Source organism: Mugil cephalus, chromosome 9, assembly GCF_022458985.1.
Source record: "Mugil cephalus isolate CIBA_MC_2020 chromosome 9, CIBA_Mcephalus_1.1, whole genome shotgun sequence".
Lineage (NCBI taxonomy): Eukaryota > Metazoa > Chordata > Actinopteri > Mugiliformes > Mugilidae > Mugil > Mugil cephalus.
In genome coordinates this window covers 18,262,915-18,287,679 of record NC_061778.1, presented here as the reverse complement: position 1 = coordinate 18,287,679, position 24,765 = coordinate 18,262,915, and the positions used below count along the sequence as shown (strand labels likewise).

The 24,765-nt window shown below is 42.2% G+C and overlaps 1 protein-coding gene across 2 annotated transcripts in view; it reads right to left on the bottom strand.

Annotated features, from left to right (window-relative positions):
• Positions 1–300: 300 nt before the first annotated feature.
• The window catches only part of lrrc75a (leucine rich repeat containing 75A), a 52,570-nt gene continuing 28,105 nt past the window's right edge, over positions 301–24,765 (bottom strand). For both annotated transcript variants that reach the window (XM_047594937.1, XM_047594938.1), the window contains 3 exons: positions 23,254–23,366; positions 3,025–3,298; positions 301–1,883 (listed from right to left, as the gene is read on the bottom strand). In XM_047594937.1, coding sequence (XP_047450893.1) covers positions 1,269–1,883; positions 3,025–3,298; positions 23,254–23,366 — 1,002 coding nt within the window. In that variant the 3' untranslated portion in view covers positions 301–1,268. The remainder of the gene's footprint in view (positions 1,884–3,024; positions 3,299–23,253; positions 23,367–24,765) is intronic.

Below are 24,765 nucleotides of genomic sequence, written 5' to 3'. Positions count from 1 at the left end.
GCTTCAAGGTGAGGCTTTACTCTTATATGGGTTGATACTCTGCACCTAAGCATACTCTTCCTTACCACTGACAACAAAACCTTTCTAATTTGAGCATTTGTAAAATATAACAAATTAAATATTTCATAAGACAAAAATAGAAAATATGAGTTTTAGAATTCAGTGGTATCTCTTTTAGGCAGCTCATCTACAGCCTGAACAACCACTCCCCTAAAAACAATACACCGTATGCTTTTAATATGCTGTACATCTAAAAATACACTTCATTTGTTAAAGCTTTGCATGGATTATAAGTGACACGTGGAGGGAAAGCTCAAGCCGGGTGAGAGCTACATACTACGTAAGTATACGTTGTAACCCAGCGGACAGCACTGGTGAATGCAATCATTGTAGTGGCCTATATATAAACACGGCACTGAAAGCAAATGTCGCACTCCAGCGTAGAGTACTGTGTCGTGAATCATGACCTGGATTATAAGGAAAAGGCTACTAAATTTTTCAGCGCTTTGCTCTGGGGCCACAATGCAGTCAGATTGCCACATTTGTCTACTTTTCATGGATGCTCAGCAGCATTTCTTCTTTCAAAACAGGATTTTTTTCTACCGCCCTCACTACCCACCGTCAGGCCTTTGTTTGTCGATTTCCTTACAGGTTTTTTTCCTATTTCAACTTCAGTGCTCCTCTCCTCCACCGAAACGCGTCTTGAGCAGCAACCGACTTCCACAAATGGCTCGATCTTCTGATCCGTCTGGCTAGCTGTCGACTTATTTGGGGGCTGGACACGTGTTCCGTTTCCACTTGCAATTTTTGGCATGAGCAAAAGATTTAAGGGCCATGACTGGTTACTGTGTACCTGTGTTTGGTTGTGTGTGTGTTCTGCTCTCGTTGGACCTTTCAGGACACAACTTGAGCCGGTAATCTGACGTGTTACAGGCACATTTAGGTATTACCAGGATTACAAGGAAGAGGGGACCTGATTAAAGACATACCATACAATAAAAGCCAGTCTATCCTATGCAGTAGCATCCTCGCTCTATTTGTACGTAAAACACTTGACACGATAAAACACACGTCCCGGCTGAGGTTGGCTTTTCATGTCACAGTCCTGAAGGCTGCGGCGGTGGCTTGTGGAGGGAGAGTCGAGTGGCATGTTCATATGGATTACATGCAACACTGCAGCCTTTTTCAGCACAATCAGTCTTCTTTCGCCTCCATCCACACAGGACTGGCCACAGAAGGGGGAAACATAAGCAGAGGGGGAGCGGCAATCAGGTCAAGTGGTCTGACTGGTCGGTAAAGTCCTCCTCCTCCACTCTCATCGCCTCAACAGCTCCGGAGGAGTGCTGAGATTGACTGGAGCAGGACAGGCGGGAGGAGCGGCTCTGAGTGTCGTCCTCGTCCTCTGCCATCACGGGCCTCTTCCCTGGCCGCTGTTCTCTCCTCTTCACCTTCTGCTGCTCCTCCTCCTCGTCCTCGTCCTCCTCTCGCCTGCCCTTCCTCCTGCTCACCCCCTTCCTCTGCTCCCCCACCGTCCACATGCTCTCCTCCTCGTCCTTCCCCTGCACCTCCCTGTCGAAGTCCAGCAGCTCCTCCATCATCTCTTCGATCTCCATCTCTCCGTCCAGCTCCTCCTCCACCTCCGACCGGAGGTCGCCCATGCTCTCCGTCCGGTTGGTGTCGTCCGTCTCCTCCTCCTCCCCGAGACCCCGCAGCCTTTCAGGCGGGTCGCTGGCCTGGCTCTCTCCAAACTCCAGGATGGTGGGCAGGTTGCCCTGCTTGGGACAGCGCTTCCTCAGGCTGACCAGGAAGGGCTGCGGCAGGGAGAAGATGTCTACGTTGTTGCCCAGGTCAATCCACGTCACACTCGGGAAACTGCCTGGATCCTACGGTAAAGAAAACAAAACAACACCAGTGTGTTCAGTACCGCTATTATTATCTCATCTTCTTCCAAGGACATAACAGTAATCAAATGGGGTCAGCGCCAAGAGGATATCCTCCACATCTATTAGCCTTTACACACACTTAAGTGTGGCTTTAAGACGAGCCGGCGTTAAATAATAAGCTGCACCATAAAAATATATTTCTAATATAATCACGGAATCACGTTTCCTACAGCACCACTCAACATGCAACGTCAGATGCAGTCAAATAAAATGGCTTTTCACATATTACATAATATTAATGACATAATAATTGACGCAACTTTAATTTCAGCAGTTTCCACAAAAAAAAAAACATCAACGATCAACGGGACCGTAATGATGCTTTCATACCTATATCTCACTCAGACTCAGAGAGTAATTGCTATGATACTGTCACAATGCTGCATTTAACCTCAATTAGATTTGAGTTCACAGGGCAAACACATCACTACGTTCTTGCAGACTTGCTTGTAATGGTTCATGATTGTGTGGGAAGACTAGAATTTCAGGAATTCAGGAAACAATCAAATAATCAGTAGTGTGAAAATTAAACATTATTGGAGAGTGGGCACTGGCGTTTATTGCTGTTTTGTAGTTCATGTAGCGGCGTCCTTGGTGCTGCCACCACACACCTCTGCCGGGAGCCTACTCCTCCAGGGGCGAATCAGGTAAGCCACATGGTTATATAATTATAAGGTAGTTGTATCGGTCCGTGAGTAATGTGTGTTCACGCTGGAAATAAATCGCTTCAGGGAACGACTGTAATCGGGCTGAGACCGGCCTCTCCAACTGGGCTCAGCTCGGTTCATTTGCACCGTGCTGTGTTCATTCCAGCCCAAACAAACCGAGCCGAGGGAGAAATGCTCCCAGTTTCAGAACAACTACTTTGGCTCGAGTAGCAGGTTCCACCTCAGCATTACTGTTGGGTTTTGGCTCCAGCGACTCCTAACATCTGTACTATCTAATCATATGAAGTCAAAACTGGAAGGAGAAACTCTATGGCCTCTTTAGTGCGGGCAACCGAAAGCCTCTAATTCGTTTATGTAAATTGCACCGAGACTCCAGTATATTGACAGTGATGCTCGAACAGTGACATTCTGACCTTCAGGGCGTCAGTCAGCTCCTTCAGAACAGCTCTGGTCAGCCTGTTTCCGTTCAGGGCCAGGGTCTCCAGGTGCGGCAGGGCGGCCAGCGTCGGGAGGAGCAGGAGGAAAGCCTCATCCGTCAGCTCGGTGAAGCCCAGCTCCAAGCTGACCACGGTTGACGCGTGCCGCTGTAGGTGAGCGCACAGGCGCTCCATGTCCCGAGCCGTCAGAGGGATGCCGGAAAGATCCAGAGCCCCGCTGGAGGGAGGGGCCGACAGCACCGCCTTCAGACTGGAGACAGAGGTACAGCGTTAAAAACACTAGAACCTGTGTGATCTAGGTCTAGGTGTATCTGATTATGTTGATATGTTTTCTTTTACAGTTTGTAGATCATTCACTTTACATATATCCACCAATAAATGCCAAACATCGTCTTAAAATGTCTTAAAACACTTTTATTGATGACTCATTCTGTGCCAGTAATTGCATGCACGAACCATTGCACACACTGCAACATTAGCCACCTCCACTGATCTTATAAATCCTACAGTTTCACACTTTTTGAAAGTGATGGCTTGGAAACATTTCTGTTTCCACGTCTGCACCTCCCCGGCTGTAATTTATTCACCGTGAAGAAGTCAGCACCGAGCGCAAGGAGCAAACGGCTGCTTCTCATACTGTGAACAAACTTAAGTGTTTTTTCTGCTGCTACGCAGGTTCTGGTTTTTAGCCGACCCTCCGCATAGCTGAACCTTGACCCAACACATGGTTGAAGCTTTCCTAAATAATGGATATCTGCCATAAAATGCTCTTTGTTGTCAAGTCATTGTAACTCTTCTTCCCTGGTTTAGAATCAGTGGCCCCTCTCTCAGCTGTCATTGGGCGAGAGGCGGGGTACACCCTGGACAGGCCTATCGACGGTCTATCCAAAATAATATTGTTTGGATTCATGAGAATCCCACGAACGGGGCGACGCACACAGAGACAGAGGGCCACTATGGGGATTTAGAGCTTAAGCAACTAATGCTTGGGGAACAAAACAAAAACGCTGTTGAGCAGCAAAACACTCAAAGCTATACTATCTAGTCGCATGGTCAGAGCTAAAAATAAACCAGCGGGGCGCCTGAATTTGGCAGCAAATTATGGGAGTAGAGCACAAAGGGCTCATCTGGAGTCTGGCCCATGAAGAAAGAAAGACTCAGAGCAGAAATTAAGAATTTACGGCTTCCAAATAAAAACAATACTTGTAGTACACACTACTATCATCCACAAGAAAACGACACGTGGTACATTTCACGCTCAATCTTAATTTATTATTAAACCGCTGGTAAATCTGTTTCCCCGGTCACTATACACAGAAAGCATATGAGCTGCAGATGAGGCCTTCAAAGTGGGCCAGAGGTTCATTCAACTATTATCATCAGTTAACAAAAGAATATATTTATCTACTCACATACCAAAGGGACCTCAGGGGAATCCAGGCCAGAGCCGCCCAAATCAAAGCAGCGAACATGAGTCAAATTTAGCCCTCGCTGTCCCAAAGGTCACAGACAATCTCCTGTCACTGGGTTATATTTTTGGTCTGTTTTAGAGGAGGGCAAATAATTCTGTCAGTCTACCAATGTCAGTTAAGATTGATCGGTGTTTGTGTTTGGTGCAGTGTCACCACTATTTCTGTGTGTATTGTGAATTAAGCTACACTATTATTATATAGTACAGGCGCATCATTATTGTCTCTCGCTTGACAATACAATGTGCCCTCTGCTGAACTAGGGGCCATTTACTGTACAACTTTCAAACCTCACCGACCTTTAACCTTAAGCTTTCCATCAAAACTCAACAACGAAACGAACGGCAGCATCACTATAAATTCTCTAATAAACATTGTGCTGCTGCAATTTTTGTTTGCCTCGGGCCCCGATGTGTCAGACAACACGATAAACAGTCTGGATAGCTGTCATCTGGTTTCTGCCCCTTTCACATCACTTTCGTGTTTGTGTAGTGTGCCCATTCCTCTCTGTGATGGGATCTGGAGAATTCTCTAAAGGAGAAATGTGCAGCCTGGGATCTCAGGGGACCTCAGTATGTTGCTGCAGTTCTTTTTGCAATTACTCATGTCTCCAGTAGAAATGTGGCCATAACAAAACTCATAAAAGCATAAAAACTGCGAACCCCCCCTAACCCTCGCTTGTTAGATCAAACTAAATGATGAAAATGATGGACAGACCTTTGTCATGGCAGACATTTAGACTGGCACAGGGCATGGCACAAAAGCAGAAATCATATGTGAATATCTGATCTATGAAAATAACTGTAAATCAAATGGTACATTGGATAGATTATTTATTGATGTGAGGGCTTTTGATGCAGTTGACCACCAAATCCTGTCAATTAGAGTGTATTATATTATTTAGAAAACAACTGTGGTGTTCCACAAGGACTAATTTCGGGGCCTTTTTTAATCTAAGTAGTTCACCTTGTTGGTGACACTGCATCTATTTTCACAGCTACATTGAGGACACACCATTATATGGCTGTGTTTACATGTACTTAGGATAGAAAATTGGGGTAAAAAAAACTTATGCTGATGCAAGATAAAACTGATTTTAGTTTTAGGCACGTAGGCAGAGACCCGCCTTCAAATTGAATTCTGTAGCCTTTAAACTTAAGGGCTTGTGTGGGGCATGCCACCATATCTACTTAAAAAGCGATATATAAATAGAATGTAATCTGAACAATATAGCTTAGGTAAGACCATTTCTTTCTCTGAGAGAAAGAGATTCAGTATGCCAGACTATTGTAGAACTGTCCTTTCTGGTCTACCCATCACATTACGAATGATTCATTACATTGATTCAGAATTGTGCTGTCTGAGTGCTAAGTGGGCACACATTACACCTATTTTAAAGAACTTAGACTGGCTGCCTGCCCATTATTTGACCATATCTGAAAATGCTTTATGTCCCCTCATAGTTTTTACCTTCCTTGTTGTATTTCATATTCTATTTATTATTATTTTTAAGATCGTATGAACTGGTTTTACTATTATTTGTACACTTTTCTATTGCACGTGCATAAGCATCAATCAGTTTTAAGTGTCTTATTATGAGCTTGTCAGTCACAAGTAAAGTGCTTGGAATTCCACAACAACCTTCGATAAAGAGAAGAGAAATACACTGTACCATCTGCAGCTGTTTCTACAGTAATGTAGACCGAGTAATGAGTCAGTCATAGTCTCAACAATAAAGGCGTTGCATTCTTATTCCACATGTATTTTGCATTTTTTTTATGATTAAAAAGTCTTGTAGTGAGCCAATACAAATGCACGGGAAGAAGAAATACCTTGAGGTTGATGAGGCTGCTTCCCTCTGTCCTGGTGAGTGGTTTCAAACCACTTCCCACAATGGTCCCAGAGGCCTGTCCCCCAGCCCAGCCCTATAGCATGCACCAGCCCGTTTCCTCTTCTCTCAGTCAAAGTGTGCTAATTAGTTATCACATCTGACACAGCTGCCCTCGGCTCCCCATTACGTGGTTTTTGACCATTGATCTAATCGTTAAAGTCCATGTTCTCCTCCCATGCCATGGTTGCTCCATGCCTCTCCCAGGCCAGCTCCACTTGTGCTGCATTCAACAGGCAGCAGCAACATATATCGTATAAGTAATATTTCACACACCTCAACCCGAGGCAAATCTTCAACCACTGCACTTTGACTGATGTATCAGCAGCATGGAGAAATGCTTCTGGGCTACTTTCCCATGGTGCATCAATTCCCTCTGTCACTAAGCAGCACAGCTTCCAACACCACTCCGCCCTCCTCACTTAACAGCAATAAACAGAGTAGGCAAGAGTAGCAAATAAAAAGCAGATGAGACACTGAGAGCACTCATGATATGCTTGGCTTCGAACCAGAATCCCACGCTACAGAGAACGAGATACACTCCCCAGTGATGTCCTCCACCCTGTTCTGGACCAGAGAGAGAGTGATGGACGCCTGGATGTGTAATCTGAAGTGTACACAGATATAAACTGTGACTTCTATACAAATGTTACATTGTTCACTTACAAATAATAAATCAGAAGTTCCACCTCTTGGTCTGTGCACTGGCACGTGTAAAAGACTCTTGCTAGTAAAAGTGCCAACCTATTACTGAACGTTATAAATAGAATTACAACATACTGAAAGCATCTAAATTAAAAGCACTCAATCATTATTAGAGGAAAAAGGAGGCTAAACTTAATTCTGGGTGGTGTAAGTATATTTATAACATGGAAATTGTAGATCCTGAATCCTGAAAAAGTTTGTTTCACACTAATGTGTGTTGAACACATCTACAGATGTTCTGAAACTTTTGTTTAAAAAACCTCCTGCTTTGGAAAATGACTAACAGTCACAGAAAATAGATTGGTTCAAAACCACTATCACGGTCCTTTTACTCCTCTTGCGCCATTGCATGACCTCTGTGTTCAATTCACTGTCTCTTCCTTTCTCATTCTTAGCCATGAACACAACTTTGTGTAGTTTGTCCAAATGAGTATGATCTATTTGTAAGAGAAAAATGGATGAAAAAAAATCGTCAAGCTGGTCAAATTACCTTTGTACCTCCAATTACCACGTCCACATAACTATAAATCAAATGGTACATTTATAATATTAAAGATGTTCTTATTGTCTTGGACATCATGGAAAAGTGTCGCTGTGTATTGATTCGATTATATTGCATTGTTGATTTGGGAACTACTTGATGTTAGGACTTTTTATACAGTTGGCCACAAATTCTATTCCTGTGTTTCACACCTAGGTTGTTGTTGTTCTGAATCAGGGAACATTTATCCCTTACGCCACTTTGTTTGGGCTGATATGAATGAACACAGCAAGTACACTCCAAATTAACAAATTAACTGAACTGAGCGTGGTTAGAGACATTTCATTTGCAGCGAGAACACACTGACCGATACGAGTGCCTTATAAATATAGGATCAAGTAGTTTACCTGAAATAATCTTGTGTCACTGATGCCAAATGATGCCCAGTGACAAACCAGTTTGCAAGAACATAGTGTTGAGGCGAACCAAAGTTAAATATAACATTGAAACAATATTATGTCAAGACTAAACATAGGTGTTAATTAGAGCAGTGGATCACACTGGAAGGTGTGAAACTGTTAATTGATTTGGCAGAAAACTCTAACATAACTTAAGGCGTTCCCCAAGGATTGATGTCTGGGCCCTTTTTTATTTAAACAGTTTACCTTGGTGGTGACACAGCATCTTTTTCCACAGATACATTGATGACACACCTTTATACGGCTGTGTTTGGATGTACTTTGGAAAAAGACTTTCTGCTAATGCAGGATAAAACAGAAATTTTGCATAGAGAGAGAGACGTGTGTTAAAATGTAATTCTGTAACCTAATGTCAAGCCAGCAGATGTCATTTAGAAATGTTAGACGTCAATACTCACCCTTTTGTCTCTTTCCTTTTGCGACCATGAACAGAACTAAGACTGCTTTGTCAAAACTGAGTATGACACTGATCTATTTTAATGAGATTCAAATGAGACATTACTAAAACAACATTTATAACCCAAATTGTTCAAAGATCCCATGCTGACAGTCAAATGACCGATGTACGTCTAATTATCACATTCACATAATAATATCTTGCGATTCATAAGCTGCTCCTTCATTTTCCTCTGAAATGTAGCCTGTAATAAGACACAGGGACGTTGTCACTGTCTGGATTTCACATCGCATCTCACAAAATGCCACTTTTGTTTCTGGTCGCCTAGACACATCCATCCCCGCATCATCCTCTCTGCCTGTCTCCATCTGACTGCTTCTCAAGGAACGATACGCCCAGCCATATATATATATATATATCTATATATATATATATAATATATATAATATATATATATATATATATATATATATATATATATATATATATATATATATATATCTCTACACGTCCGCGTCAGACACACTTGTTTCTCGGCTTGATCCCTTCCTCTGAACAATCTGAAACCACCTACTTGTTTCCCAAAAAAGACACACAAGGTGAATCCAGGTGAACCAGCGGCATCCTCTTCAGACAAGAGAGGCAAATATCGCAAATGAAGGCAGAGGGCAGATTATGCAGGATTTATTTATTATAATAAGGTGTTAATACATTTTACACTCTGTGCACAGCTTCTTCTCTGCCTGCCTGTGCTGCTGCCTAACCCAGAGATCATTTATCACCCAGTCAGCTGCTGCATGTGCCTCCTCTTTTCTATTCTGTAACAGAGAAGGTGAGAAAAACAAACCTTCTCCTTCACCTTTTGAGCAACAACATTTACAAAGCGAGCGCAGAGGTTGTTAGTGGTTAAGTATATGTCTGCCTTACCCATTACGTCATCTCAGGAGCAGGATTCTCTGTCTGAAATGAGCTGATGTGACGTGCAATATTTCATTTACTGACTCCACTGCCACTGTCTTGGTCTGTAGTTTTATCTAATCAGGTGCCATCAAGAGGTGCATTTACGCAGACTCGCATTCCAAGCATCTGGTTGCACTGATGAGGCTCATTTTAACCGGAGAGGAAAAATCTGCAGGGAAAAATCAGCGGCTGGATTGTGCATGCACAATGAAATCCGGCAAACACGTTTCACTTCATGACTATGGTTGGACACCACTTGTCCAGCTGCTACATCTCCTGATGAAACAACGTCATGCCTACTGTTCCCTTTTGATCACTGTATCCACATGAGTCTCTCCCCGGTGTACATTTAAGTGGCTGAATCACAGACATTCAGCTGAGTCAAGGAGCTTTTATTGGTTTAGTTCCTTTGGATCCCTTCACTGTTGCCAAATGGTCCGTCTGTTTGTGTATGTCTGTTTAATAATGTAAAAATCTGATAATCCAAATTGAACAAATTATTACACAGGGTAACATTTCCTTCACCAGCATCTCTAACAGTGCCGGGAATCTAGCGGATATATTCCATTTCTGCTTGGTCGGGTTCAAGGAAGGGTTGATTTTGTGTTAAAGAGGTTACAAGGTATGGTTGCAAAAACAAACTTTGTTAAAGTCCAATGTTTTGTTGACCCATCTGTCCACCCTGACCTTTTGCAAATGTGGAATTTGTGGCTCGATAACTGCTGTGCATCACCTCGCTTCCTCTGTTGTCCCTGTCATAATCACTAATGTCACTACTAGATGGCTCTGCCTGGTAAAACAGAACTACAGACAAGTTGCTTTCACATGTAACTGTTTCCTATGGGAGGGTAGTCTCAAATATAAAGAACTTTATCATGAATCACACTGAAAGCTAATTCACTGTGTAGCCGGCAGCTATTTTGAATTGAAAATGTTCAATCCCCAATCTAGTTATAGCAGAAAAAATAGCAAATATCTGATATTTATATTCAGTATTTTGTCATTCTTGACAAAAAACTCACAAGAAACAAGTATTTAGTTTTTGCCCTAAAAAAATAAGAAATATAATGACTCAAAACAGAAACAGTTGCCAAGATGGGGACTGGCAGTAAATTAGATAAAGACTCAGTCTGTTTTGCTTGTTTTAATGCCCCCTAGTGTCCAACAGTTGATTTCTACAGCTTTAAAGGCAGCAGATATCCAAAGTACTGGTGTATCCTATCAGTTAACAACAGGAAGCTATACCCAATGTGCAGACACATGGAAATAAATTAACGTCAGTCTACTCCCTTAAAGATAACACTTTCTGACACTGTTGCAAATTGCGGCAATGAACTTTTAGCCTCACGATGAGAAGAAGAAGCCAAACTGTGACCAAAGCAGATGGTCTCCATGCAGTCATGGATCAGCAGAATACACTGAGATCAACTGAAAGTTTCTCTGTACAAAGTGTCTTCATCCGTGACAGGCAGCAGTGGGGCTCAGCGGGTAACAGCATTATTCACACGGCAACAAGAGGTCACTGGTCCACTGGGAATAAACATGAGTCACAAACAGATGACGGGGTTGTATTGTGGAGGAGGCCGGGCTGCAGATGAAAATGGCAACGCATCCGTCCGGCTTTTATCTGATTCAAATGTGCTTATGTATTCTAACTCAGCCATGGCAATGCATTGAAGGTATGACTGGTCAGGCTCTACGTCACAGTGGGCACACACAGCAAAGGTTACATTTGAATCTCTTTTCTTCAACACGGTCCTTTATATGACTGCACAATGCAAGAAGAATAACCATTGTTATGAACACATGTATATGTTTTACAGAATAGAGTGGAGCGTCATCAGCCTTTGCTATTTTTGTTATTTTTTTTCATTAACATGTTTCAAAAACATAATCCACCTCAGTCATATTTTGCATCGGCTCCTGTATCTCATGTATTTTTATGAATGTGCATTTCATTGTTTTCCTGTGTTCGCCTTCCTGCGCTTTTAAAAACATGCAGAGTTATTGTCAAGCCACCAACAGCCTCTCAGTTACCGTGCTGCATAGAGGAAAGGCAGATGAGCACAATTTGGGACTTGGTATGGAGGGCAGCGAGGAGGATTCAGAGGACGTGAGGGAGGGAAAGAAAAATAAAGACGAGGATTAACTCGGAGAAAGAAAATGAATCCAATGCTTTTGAAGTGCAGGGATTCATTCTGAACCTTCATTATCTCCTAATTGTAAGTTATAGCCTGCATTGATACTTAAAGTTAAAGCTTCCAAAGTGACTAACAGCCGAAAGTAGGCACGCATTTTATCGGAGTTGAAAAGATGTTGAAAATAGCATCAAGGTGAGAGTAAAACATTTTTATTTAGACTTTGGGTGAATATCAGTTTATGTGCAATTAACCAGGCAGCACAGCTGACAACATACTAGGGCCGTGACACATCAAGTCAGAGCTGGTTTTCTGGCGTCGGTGAGTGTCTGCGGCACAAAGTTTTCCAGCGTGTCCCACGCTGTTGGCACTAGTCGGCATTTCAGGCACGTTGAATCGCGTTGGAGTGAGTCGGTCAGAGAGACCACCCTGACTGGCTGTTCAACTTAGAGAACCAGCGAACAGGAAGAGAAGCGGACGCGGCGAAAGCAAAGAAAACAGCAAAGTTCAACGAGTTCACATTTGACATCATCTCATCCATACATTAAACGCAACACTACTTTCATCGTCTAGATCTAACTGTAGACCGGCTGATCAGCATAATTTAGCAAAGGCCAGCTCTGTGCGACGGTTTGTAGCTCTTCCTAACCTCCTAGGAAACTGGAGGAGTTATTTCCCTCGCAGGGCGCATGTGCCAGCTGGCTGCCGGATGTCATTTTGGGGGTGAGTTCAAGTGCAACTTATTGGCGCAGACACAGGCGACCCAAGGTGATGGACTTTGTTGCTTCCTTAGATGTGGCTTTGATGTGTCTGTAACTTTAAACACCACAGGACACTAACCTAACACAACATGATAGACAATAGAGATTTAACGTACGCTGATGACAACACAGGAAAGGAGAGGGGGAAGAGGAATAAAATAGGGGAAATGGAAAGAGACAGAAAGGAAGCCAGATCTGTGACCTCACTACTCTGTGCTGTATTTTTCACTGTTGATAACGTGTCGAAGAGAAAATCCGATATGGCATCTAGATACCTGCAACGCAACACTGGTGACATTAGAAAATGTGTTATCTAAATGCCTTCAGGAAATAATAATTAAAACGCCAAAATTAAAACTAATTGAACTGCAGTGAGATACGATACGCCTGCTCTTCCTGTGCATGCATTTGGCTTTTTGCCCTTCCCCACATACACCACATTAAACTGATGTTATGTGAAACAAAGAGATCCAGTGCACGCTACACACAGCAAACTATACACACAGATATTTCCTTTTGGAGGTGCTCTTCTTTTAGCTGCTCTGCATTACAAGTAGGTCCCTGTAAAGCTTTCATCAACACATAATATCGACCTTCGTCTACAGTCTTCAATAGCTCATCTGTCAAATTCTGCTGCAAAAGCACCAGTGATTGAGCGTGAAAGGACACGAGCTGGCACATCATTGACCTCCTACAGATGGGACAATGGGTGAGGAAATCATTAATACCTCGAATCACCTTGCTACTTTGGGAGATCATAAGATCAGATGCTAAATATTGCTCAGTGGACCTTACATTCATTGTCACTTCCTTATTATTTCTTCGTGCCTCTGCCACCACCTACACAGACACGAAAAATGTAATATATGTAAGGGCTAATGTTGCCTGGTTTTGCCTGCCGAAAGCAGACGAGGGAAATGGAGGGTCTGGAAAGACTAAAGAGAGGAGCAGGCAAACTGAGTCAACACTCAACTTCTGTCTGCTGGCTGACGGGGGCACAGGTGGGAGGCAGCCAATAAATCTGTTGGCGTGGCAGCGACAGCCAGCTAGTCAGCAGGAGGCAGACACGCTGACAGGCTGGCAGACGGACAGGTACAGACAGGCAGACAGATTGGAGAATATGTAGGAAGATAGGCAGAAAGACACGGTACAAAATGTTGCGCTATGTGAGGTCAAAAGCAATTGTGTGTGTGAGCATGTCAAAGTGTGCTACGAGTTTCCATGGCAAACAATGTCGAGGTCAACTTCAGCAAGACCTCAATATTTCCTTTCCAACACCATGAAAATGAAATTAGCCACATGGAAAAAACACACAAGACTCAGAGGAGGCAGGCAGACACAGACTCATGTCCATGGCCAAACAGTGGACAGACAGGAATATTTTTACATGCTGATTAACATCATGAACCTTTTCGGTTTGTTGCTTCTGAAAGTCAGCAGATGTTGTCCCTGACCTTAACCTGCTGCTGCTGCTGTTGCTACAAAAAGTGTAAGAATGATGGCCAAAAATATGGTGTAGGTGTTCCTTGTGCCTCCAAAAAAGTTGTGACTCATCAGAAAATGGACATGGGCCTTCTGAGGGTGTCCTGACAAGAGGAAGTGGTTAGTGGGGACCTTTGGGTGCTATGGGTTTGAGAAGAGGGGTATCTGTGGATCAGACTGGTTCCAGTGCATCCCACAGATACTTCCAAGCTAGTAAATTTGGAGGCCAGGTCAACACCGTGTGCTGTTTCTCATGTGTTTTTGTGTCTGTGTCAGGCTGCATCCTGCTGGGGACAGCTGCCGTCAACAAGGAGAGTCATTGCTATGGGGTGGGGGTGCCTGGTCTAGTCTAGGTTGGTGCTACTTGTCTAAGTGACATCCACACTAATGTCAGGTCCAAAAGTTTCCCAGCAGAACACTGAATTGTCACAAGATGGTCAATGTTATTTACTTCTCCTGTCAGTGGTCATAATGTTGTGGCTGATTGTTGTATGTGCTATTGTAAAGAAGAACACTGGTTCCTCTGGTTCAATCAGTGTTTTGCTTAACTTTCACATCATTCACAAAACATTATAATGGTAAAACAACGGAACTAATATGAAAACAATACACGACAAGTTAATGAACCCAACAGGAAGAAGCCCAACAAGTTCCGCTGCCTTTGTTTCAACAGGGCTATTTTAAGATGCTAACTTTTGTGGTGTAGAGTTAATTACATTAATGCAGCAAGGCAGTCCCATCATGGTCTCAATGGTAGATCTGAAGTGTCCTTATGTTTAGTCTATTCAGCATTTTACCATCATGGGTCTGCATTTTCAGTGCTTTCTTGGCAGGATATTACAGTTCGGACTCAGATTGCTGGATATTAAAGTCAATCATACTATTCAGCCCACTACCATTTGCAAGCTCAAGGAGTTGATTTTCTGTCCACACTGACATTCACCGGGGAAATTCACAAATGGGTCGGGGATCCACAGGTTTGCATTTGTTGGGTTTGAAATAACGCTCAGACTGTTCCTCACCTTTCCCCGAATTCTCACTCTCAGACAACTGAAGACCAAGCAAAGCGTGTAAAGCAAGTGTTGCTCTTTGTCCATGAAGTATGCTGTTAGTGGTGACTTTTTCTCTATTAGAAATCTCTTTAGAGGCTCAAACACTGTGGCCAGTGAACTCCCCATTGTGCAGCTTAGACAAGACGGACCATGACAATTGTTTAAAATGATAAAATTATTAATTTTCAAAGCTTTTCGTGAAAATATATCCTTTCCTTACCACATCAAATGCTCAGTAATTGGGATACCTACACAATGGTTACACAAAAAAATGGTGGTGCAAATTTAACTTGTAGGTAAAACAGTGCTGAACTCAAGTGCAACACTTAAGATTTATCTCAAAAAGACTCATGAATAAACCCATTTTACTATGATATTCATATTATATATATAAGGATTGGCTATTATTATATTATTTATGTTATTTTATCATTTTTAGATATAAGATCTCATTTGTATTAAACAGCTTAACTAGATTTGTGACCAAAATAACCTGATCAGTTTGAGATCAGTTAGAGATGAGTGTTGGTGCATCCTCTGTTGAGGTTTTCATGTCTCCATCTGTCTCTCAGTATCCTGGCTCATTCCTCCCACCCAGAGTATGACTTCAGTCAAACGCAGCTGATGGACAAATGAAGCCAATCTCTCCTTAAACACCAACGTCTTGTGCCAGTGTGTCTACAAAAGTAACCATGCCTTGACAGTATTACCTCACCGGGGCTCTCTGCAGGGTTCTCAGACCTCGGTTTAAAGCGAAGAGGACACCAGGTTTGCTGGCTGCTCCACACATTCAGCTGTGCAGCTGCCTCATTTTAAACCACTGAGAGGACTTATTGAGGACACTGAAAGGCGCTGTTGTTAGGCAGCCAGACAACAAACAGTGAGGCTTGTTAATATTTTTTTCTCCCCAATTCACAACTACTCTTGTTGAATAGACAATAACAAACCACTGGCCACGATTTACATTTTAAATAAGGTTATTCTTGAAGTGTGATCTTTAAAAAAGAAAATAGATCATTTAAACTAATCACTGACCTCATAAAAAAAAAAAAAATCACATTCAGACCCAGACCAAGAAGCTGGATCTGTATAACACAGTCAGTGTTCTTAACCTGGGAGTCTAAAAGCTTTTTTGAGACAAAAATAGTTGTCATAGAGGATCAGTAGTCCTATACACATAAATAATAATAGTACTCTAGCACTTATAGATTATTACTTGTATGGTAATAGTAGCAAAGTAAACAATTTAGCCATTTTCCTTTATCTGCACTCTTACATAAGCAGATTTATGAGTCACGATGTTGGCAGCTCAATAACTCTGTGTTTAATGATGGGTGGAGATTAACTCAAATTCACTGGGGATCACACAGCTGAACCACATTTTTCACACTTTGAAATGTAGATTTGTATTTAAATAAATACCATCAGCATTTTTTGTAACCACCAACCTACACCCTTCAAACAAGCTTTGAAAAGTGAATGCAAATGTATTCAAAATCAAAAGTAAATAACCATTTGCTGAAGCACACTGTGGTCAGACCTGATTTATACACTCTCTTCTAGATGTGTCTAGAACTTAAGAAAATGTATCTGAACTGACAGGATATCAACCACAAAGTGAGACGCCTGTGAATATAAAGGTCCAACTGCACGACAGGACAAAAAACAAGCCATGATGTCTAAGAATGACAAAAAAGTGTAACAGGATAGGCTACAACAATAAACTGAGAACAGCTATCAATGCAAGTAATCACTGCATTTATACCAAATGTTAACTTCTGACTTTGAGACTACTGTGTTAAAAGACTGAAGTTAAATGAACACAAACTTGATTTTGCCAGCATAAAGCTAAATATAACGGAGTGGGAGATACAGAAAGGTACACAATTAAAACATTCCACTTGAAACTAGACTGGAGTACAGATTTTCTACGGAACCAATAAGGAATAGTTTGCTCTCTTAAGTGTGGTGTAGTCTGTAGCAAGTTTCCAATTATCAGGGAGCAAATTCCAAAATAGATCCTGGCCAAAGTATAAAGCTATTAAAACACAGTCTAAATCAGTGAGTGGTCCCTAGACCACAGGGGCTTTTGAAATGGAAAAAGTCTGAAAGCTGCAGAATTGTTCCTAGAGTCGGCCGTGCTGTCAAACTGTGTAACCAAGCAAGATTGGCCTTGGTCAGGGAGGTGACCTAATAGTCCTCTAGAGAAATGGTTCGACCTGCCAGAAAAACGACCATCCCAACAACACTGAGATCACATGAGTCAAGCGCCTGTCAGCTAGATGGAAGTCACCATGACTACAAATCAAATGGTAGTCTGCACTCTGAAATGATAACATAAAGATTATTTGGTCTAATAAAACAAAGCTTGGCCTATTTTAGAAGAAGTTCATGCATAATCTCTGTTTAACGCCAAGAACTGACAATCATGTGGGATGAGCATGGAGGTGGCAGCAGAGCTGCTTCTATGCAGCAGAAACTCTGGTCAGAGTTGAAAAATAAATTAAAAAATAATGTAACCAAAAAAAACAAAAAAAAAAACACATTTCCAGAGGGTAGATACTGTTATATACTGGGTGGGATGACGCCTTCCTTTTTAGCATGACAAGTACCCAAAGCACACACCCAAGAAAGCACTCGAGTGGCTTCAGGACACCTTTGACTGTACCATACTGTGAAGAGCCCTGAAGATGGCAGTCCACAAATATTTCCAATCCAATCGGATGGAGCTTGATGTGATCTGACAGGAAAAATTGCACAGACTGCATTAATCCAGGAGGTTTATCCAAGAAGCTTGAGGCTGTAATTGATACTCAAGGATTTTTCAGGTTTAGAAAATCAATAAATCTGCAAAAAACAAAAAAAAAAGTAAAATCAGGCTTTCACTTTGTCATTAGGGGTAACCGATAGCAGAAAAACAGGAAGAATGCAAGTTTCATTCATTTTAAATTGAATCAATACAGTGCACACTAAGTAAAGGAATGTGAATACTTTCTGAAACATTAAAATGATTCTATTACCACACTGGCTTTGTGAATGTGTTATTGTGCCAAGGATGCTCAGCCACACTTGGTCATTTATCTGAAACTGAAATTTAGATTTTGTTTGCAGTATTTAAAAAAATATAACCACCCTGACATTACAGCTATCGCGTATACTTTTAACACAAGTTTTGGAAGTGTTTGTGGAAACAATGTCTAAGCTCCAGGGCTCTGGGATGACATTTGCTGTGGGAGTGGTCGAGTGACATTAGAGAACAGGTGCTATTAGAAGATGCACAGTTATTTTTTTATGGTGTGTTACTAACCAGAGCATGTTAGACATTTTTTCCATCCAACTTGAGCCCTACCGTTCAAGGTCAATATATTGGCACATATTATTTTATTGCAAGGGGCATGGCAACTGTCCTGGTTACCAGCAGATATAAATGGAATCCATACAGTCAAACGGGTAAACTTTGGCTTTTTAGGCAGAGTCCTGCCCAGATATTCTGACAACAGCTAAGTTGGCAAGCTAACACTCAACTGGTCTGCCTGCGCAAAGAACAGCAGTGCACACAACCCCTGAATCAACTTGTGGGTTACCAGGTTACCCTAGAAAACAAGTTGAAATTGTTTGTAGCATTCCGATTTTGCGTACACTGTGGTTTAAAGACAGTCTGGTATCTTGAGTAACTCTTGGATCCGTATATGATGATCAAGCTTGGCCTGTCAGCTAGTACTTGCCAGCTTGCTAATGTTAGCACTGATTTCCACTACATGCCAAGACGATGACAATGATCAGGCACAACATTATGACAGGAGAAGTAAATAACATTGACCATCTTGTGACAATTCAGTGTTCTGCTAGGAAACTTTTTGACCTGATGGATGTTAATTAGACATGTACCACCCACCCAGACCAGACCAGGCACCCCCACCCCATAGCAATGACGGCAATTGATGGCAGCAGCCATGTCCAGCACAATGTAGCCTGCAATAGACACACAAAAATGGTTCAGGAACAACTCAAGAAACATTAAAAAACAGCCTCCAAATTCACTGGACCCTAAACTGATAAAGTATCTGTGGGATACACTAGAAGAAACCTGATCCGAAGAGGCCCTTCCCCTCAACTCATAGGACCCAAAGCCCCCCCACACAGCGTGTTACCAGACACCACAGGACACCCCCAGAAGGCCCATGTCTATTCTCTCACGAATCACAATTATTTTGGAGGCACGAGGGAGACCTACACAATATTAGGAAGATGGTCATAATGTTATGCATGATCAGTTAGATGCATGCATACTGTAAATCTTGTTATATTATTGTGACAGCTATTTGGTACAGATGCCAGCAGGTGAGTCCTCAGATAACACTGGAGCTTAAGATGCTGCTTTTCACAAAGCCTACACCCAGTCTCCTCCTTGGTGGTAACTATGACTACCTATGGTGAAGAACTCAGATCATCTGACTCTCTCTTTTTACCCACTAGCTTCCTCCTGCGTTTGAACTATAACACTTGGATTTGAGATGATAAAAAAAGCAATTTAAGGAAGTTTTGATAAGGAGGCAGCATCAATAAATCTGAAAAACTATGAGAAATTAGTTCAACATGAAAGGAATTCATGTCGCCACTGAGTGATCTTCCATACACCCACGCACAGGAACACAGGGGATTTTGCAGTTCTATCAGGAATAATCCTTACAAGTACTCATGAGGGCTGCAGTAATGTGTGTCGAGAGTGCAAAAACAACAGAAGACACGTTTGCAGATTATACGCACTCTCAAGACTATCTCAAGAGTGAGATGCATTCCTGTGTGCCAATACATGATTTAATTACTGCAGGCTTAATAAAAAATCTCTCTTTAACCTGAACCGGTCCGTTAACAAAGACTGAGTATACAACAAAGGTCAGAGCCGTCTCTTATTTCCCTTGGAGACTATGGTTGTTTAATATCTGCCGGAAGCAGCTGGACATGTTCTACCAGACATTTGTTGTCAGTGCTCTCTGTTATGCTGTGGTGTGCTGGGGAGACACCACTAAGAAGAAGGACACCTCACGGCTGGACAAGCTGATACAGAAGGAGCGCTCTGTAGTAGGGGTGGAACTGGAGTCCCTGACATCAGTGGCAGACGCAAGAACCCTGAGCAGACTCCATCATGAACAATTTCCACCACCCAATCCATCTAAAAACAACCAAACCTTATTGAACGTGAACAGCAGCAGCAGTTGGAGATTTGTGTCTTTGGAGTGATCTCTATAATTCTAATTCTTGGTTGTGGCCCTGGACTGAATTTCCCCATGTATTAAACAAATCCCTTATCACCTGTAAGTGCTGTATGCCGTTGTCTTCGCGTCGACAATGTCATCATTATACGTCAACAGTGCACCGAATCTCCTCTTCTCCACAGATGCAGAGCAGCTCACGGATCTCACGGTCTTGCCACTGCGCTGCTATGACCGATAAAAAGTGTAACATATCACTCTCGCAAGCTGTATATAAACACAGCAACGCATGCACAGTTCACATCAAGATTCCCCAGTGTGATTTCCCGAACATGACGTAGGGCTAATTCACCAAAGGGCATCCATTAACGATCGTGTTACAACACATTTGATTTGTCTGATTGAAAAAATGGACCAAAATTTCTGCCCTTCAGAGATCGGTCTGTTATGGGAGTAGAAAAAACTTTGCTCGGTTTTTCAGCCGCTCGCAGCCTTGGAGCTTCTACAATGACACAGTCTGACAGGCCGTCAGCAACATCAATGACGTGGCATTCCTGTCCACATCAAAGCCGAGCCGATAAAATCCCAGGTCGATTGCCGGGTCATTTGACCCTTTTTTGTTCGATATCAAAGGGACTTGAGTGTGACTCTAATAGCCACTCTTGTAAGCTGAGAGAACCGTCACCAAATGGAGCCTTTCCAGTTTAGAAATAGTTTTGAAGGTCTTGACTAAATTGTCAGGGAGATATTTTGTCGTATGCGGGTGTAGGGAAAGAGTTAATGGCGTGTGCTCCATGCAAACAGATGATTCAATCTCCTCTCTTGCCCTGAGACTCTGAGTAAATGGGGCCTGTCTCTCCTCTGGCTAATCACTCTGACTGGAGTTCATGACAGCCCGAGGTGTCAACTGCAACACTGTGCTGATTAAATCCCTTCCGCCAGTCCAGAATTACTTAAGATTATTACCAAAATCATTTTAATTTCCATCTTAGGCTATCATTTAATTCCACTAAAGGTGAGGCACTGCTGTGGCAGCACCTTTGGACACACTATTTCAGAAGAGAAGAGCAGTTTGTCATTTTACTTGAGTGTGAAAGCAGAAACACACACTCTCCCAAACACTCTCGCTGGGAGTCCAATCTTGTGGCCCATATATTGAACTGTTATTTCTCTCCTCTACATTCGTGTGACACCTGGTGTTTATGCTAACAGCTGAGGAGAAGAGCTTTTCATTTCCTACTGATCATCCATTCTCACAGCAGTAGAAATCCTTCCTCCAAATGTGTCCTGCAACAATTTCATTTCGCTACCATCTGCTCCCACCAGGATGCATTTCATAGCAAGCCGGAGTCTTAGGTGGCACAGCATCATACACGGATCACGTTAACGGTGAAGATTTAAGTGTGAGGAACAGACGAAGTCAGTAATAACATGCAATAGTTCAGATGTGGTTATCATTATCACTGATTTTGTTCATAAAAATATATAATAGCGGTTCTGTTGCAAAACCCCAATAAATAATGTTAAGAGTTCACAGTTGAGCAAATTCCCATCTTCTATAACCCCTGGTCCTCTAGAGGGTCATCGACGGGCTGGAGTCTGTCCCAGCTGTCATCAGGCTGTCATACTTGGATGTATAGCTCCAGTTTGGTTCCAAATGTCTGAGAGTCCTTAAGGATTTAGAGACATTTGTACACACAAGAAGCTCTCAAATAAAGAAGCTTTGACCATGTTCACTTCTTTTTAAAAAAAAAAAACAAGGTCAGATTTCCTTCTACTCAAGCAAACAACATTCAGATGACACTGGTAGATTGTTTTATCGACTCATCAGAGGTTTATTAAAGGACCATTTTCACTTGTTACAAATACGTCATTGACTAAGTGATTAAGCATCGTGATAACGGGAGAAGTGGTGTCAGAACTAACTGAACATGTCGGATTGTTTTATTTTGAGCTTTCTCAAAATCAGATCAGCCCGAACGTAGTCAAACCAATCCCAAGATCGATACAGAAAGACAGGTCATCAGTGAATGGAAAAGACAGATACAAAATAAGTAAAGAACTAGTCTACTTCTCAGGAGGGAGAGAAAGCCAAACAACTACAGTGAGCTGTGACACTATTTCACAGTAAATGTAAAAATGTCCAATTTATTCTATCTACGAGGCCAACGAACAAAATGCCTCCAAGTACAACTGTATATACACAATTTAAATATTTATTTATTAAAAACATTAAGAGTACTCCACTGATTAAGCGTTACACTTCTACAGTGTTGCTTCAAATGACTTTGATACAACTGTATGCAGCAATAGTACAACCACAACACTTTGGGACTAAATGTTCTTTCACAAGTACTCAACTGGCGCTTGTAGAATAAGAGTGTAATGAATTAATTCCTGTTATTTTTTACACTTGCAAATTAAACATAACTGTAATGACCTTGAGCGTGAGTCTCATGTGATAATGAACATAGCACCAGTAAAGAAACAAAAAAAAAACTGCGAAATGTGTATCTAAACAATAAAGCCAGCTCCAGGTATTTAACGCACACTCGCAGCTTTGAAAAGTCTGAATGTAATTCTCTAACAGCTACAGAGGAGCTGAGCTGAAGGAGCATATGGATTAGTTGCTTGCTTTTGATGTCTGATTTGCATAATGTGCAATGCTGTAAATACTGCACATATACATGTACGTGTATGAAGCCAGTCAGGATCTCATTATCATTTGGCTGCAGGCCCTCGATATAAAGTTAATACATAATGCAGGTGCAAAGGAGTAGAGTGAATAGAAAGCTAACCGATGCACTGCAATGTGCAACTCAAAATGCAGACTCACAGGGATCCATTCAGAGGGATTTAGACTTGATTTAAAGTCACGCAGAAATGTGCAAGTAAAAACAGAGCTTAATAATTTGTGTGCAAAGATGGCCGCAGGCAAAGAGATGGTGAAGGTGACAGAGAGGACTGATTTAATCTCCAACTGTGCCGATGAGAGAGTGGAAAATAAAGAGGCAGAGACATCACTGGATTTTTCCTTGGCATCCAAAGGGGCAGCAGACGATGACACATTGGTGACACACTGAGATGTTAACAAAAACAGAGACACATACTGTAGCATGGCAGCGCGCGCACACACACACACACAAACACATGTAAACACACACGGACACAGACACTCACCAGGCCTGAGGTTTCCTCTTGAGCAGGCCCTGTCTCCTCCATCGAGAGTGGGGGCTGAGATGGTAGGTCAGCTGACGACAAACCTTCTCCATCGCCCCCAGAGAGTCTCCCTCCTATTGGACACACACAGATGGAGACACAGAGACTATCAGCTCAGTTCCACTGGAGGGCCAGCTGCTGAGAAACAAACCCTTGTGGTGGCCATACAGGTCGTATAAGTGGTGAGAACAGCTGTTTGTATACTTGAAGGCTACCAGAGAGCAAACTGGAAAAGCCACCTTCAACTGACTGGGCTTGTTACCCGGGTAACGAAAATATCACTTTATTATCACATCTAATTAGCGCCCTTGCTAGCAAGTCTTTTCACGAGCTATTTCAGACTGGGGTTTGAGCGACTAGAGCAACCTGAAGACATGACGTTTTTTTTTCTTCTTACTCCCCAGTGGTGTATTTCAGCTCATACAGAGAAAAAATATCTGTATACATTTAGTAAATTGTGCTTATTATAGCGAGTGATATTTTACAAAAAAAACTTTCAAGGTAAACCTTGATCCATTTTTCTTTTTATAGCCCCGAAGCAATGCACTACCACAAGTCAGAGCCGTTTAGTTGTGAAGAAATTCAACTGCATGGTGCTCAGATTAAATCGCTACATAAAACCTGTCCATTGATTGGCCCAGAGCATAATCAGTTCCTGACGGAGGGACTCTAGACCAACCACAGGAATGTTTCTGTGTCTGCTCGATAAGAAACTGTTGCTAATAGAGCAGGTAAAAAAAAAAAGGCTCCATTTTTCTCAGTAAATACATTTCAATGTTCCTGAGGCTGTTCTGTGACCTCTGGTCTTTTGTCCCTTCCATAGATTTTCCATTGGGTTCAAGTCACAGGATTGCTTGGATTCAAGCAGCTTTATTTACTTTTCTCTAGAACGAGTTGAGACGTTATTAGGCTGTGTTTTTTTGGGGATCATTGTCTTGCTGAAATGTCCACTTCCGTTACATCATCATCATCATCGTGATCCTGGTGGATGGCAGCACATTTGTGTCCATTCATCCTTCCGTCAATCATATCAAGTTGTTCAGCGGTTTACGCTGAAAAACAGTCGTAAACCAAACCATGATGTAACCACCTCCAAACTCTTCCACTACTGTCTCTGTGTCGTGCTATTTGACCTCCAAACATGGTGTTTTTTTATTATTACATTCTCCAAGTATTTCTCAGGCTTTCTTTCTTTTTTCTAGCAGTGAAGATCATTACGTCGTTTTCTCCGAAGCTAATTATAACCGGGGACGTCTGTGGTTTGACTTGACAGAATCTAGCATGTTCAAGTGACAGGTGTAGAGGAGCAACAGGTTCCGACGTCGTAAGTTAAAGACATGGCTGGAAGCACATTAGAAATCAGGAGGGGAGGAGACGCGTCGTGTTGGACAGAACATCATCACAGAAACAGACAGAGCAGTGAAGTGTTAGAGCAGCAGGAAAAAAACAACACGTTAAATGATACGAGGACCA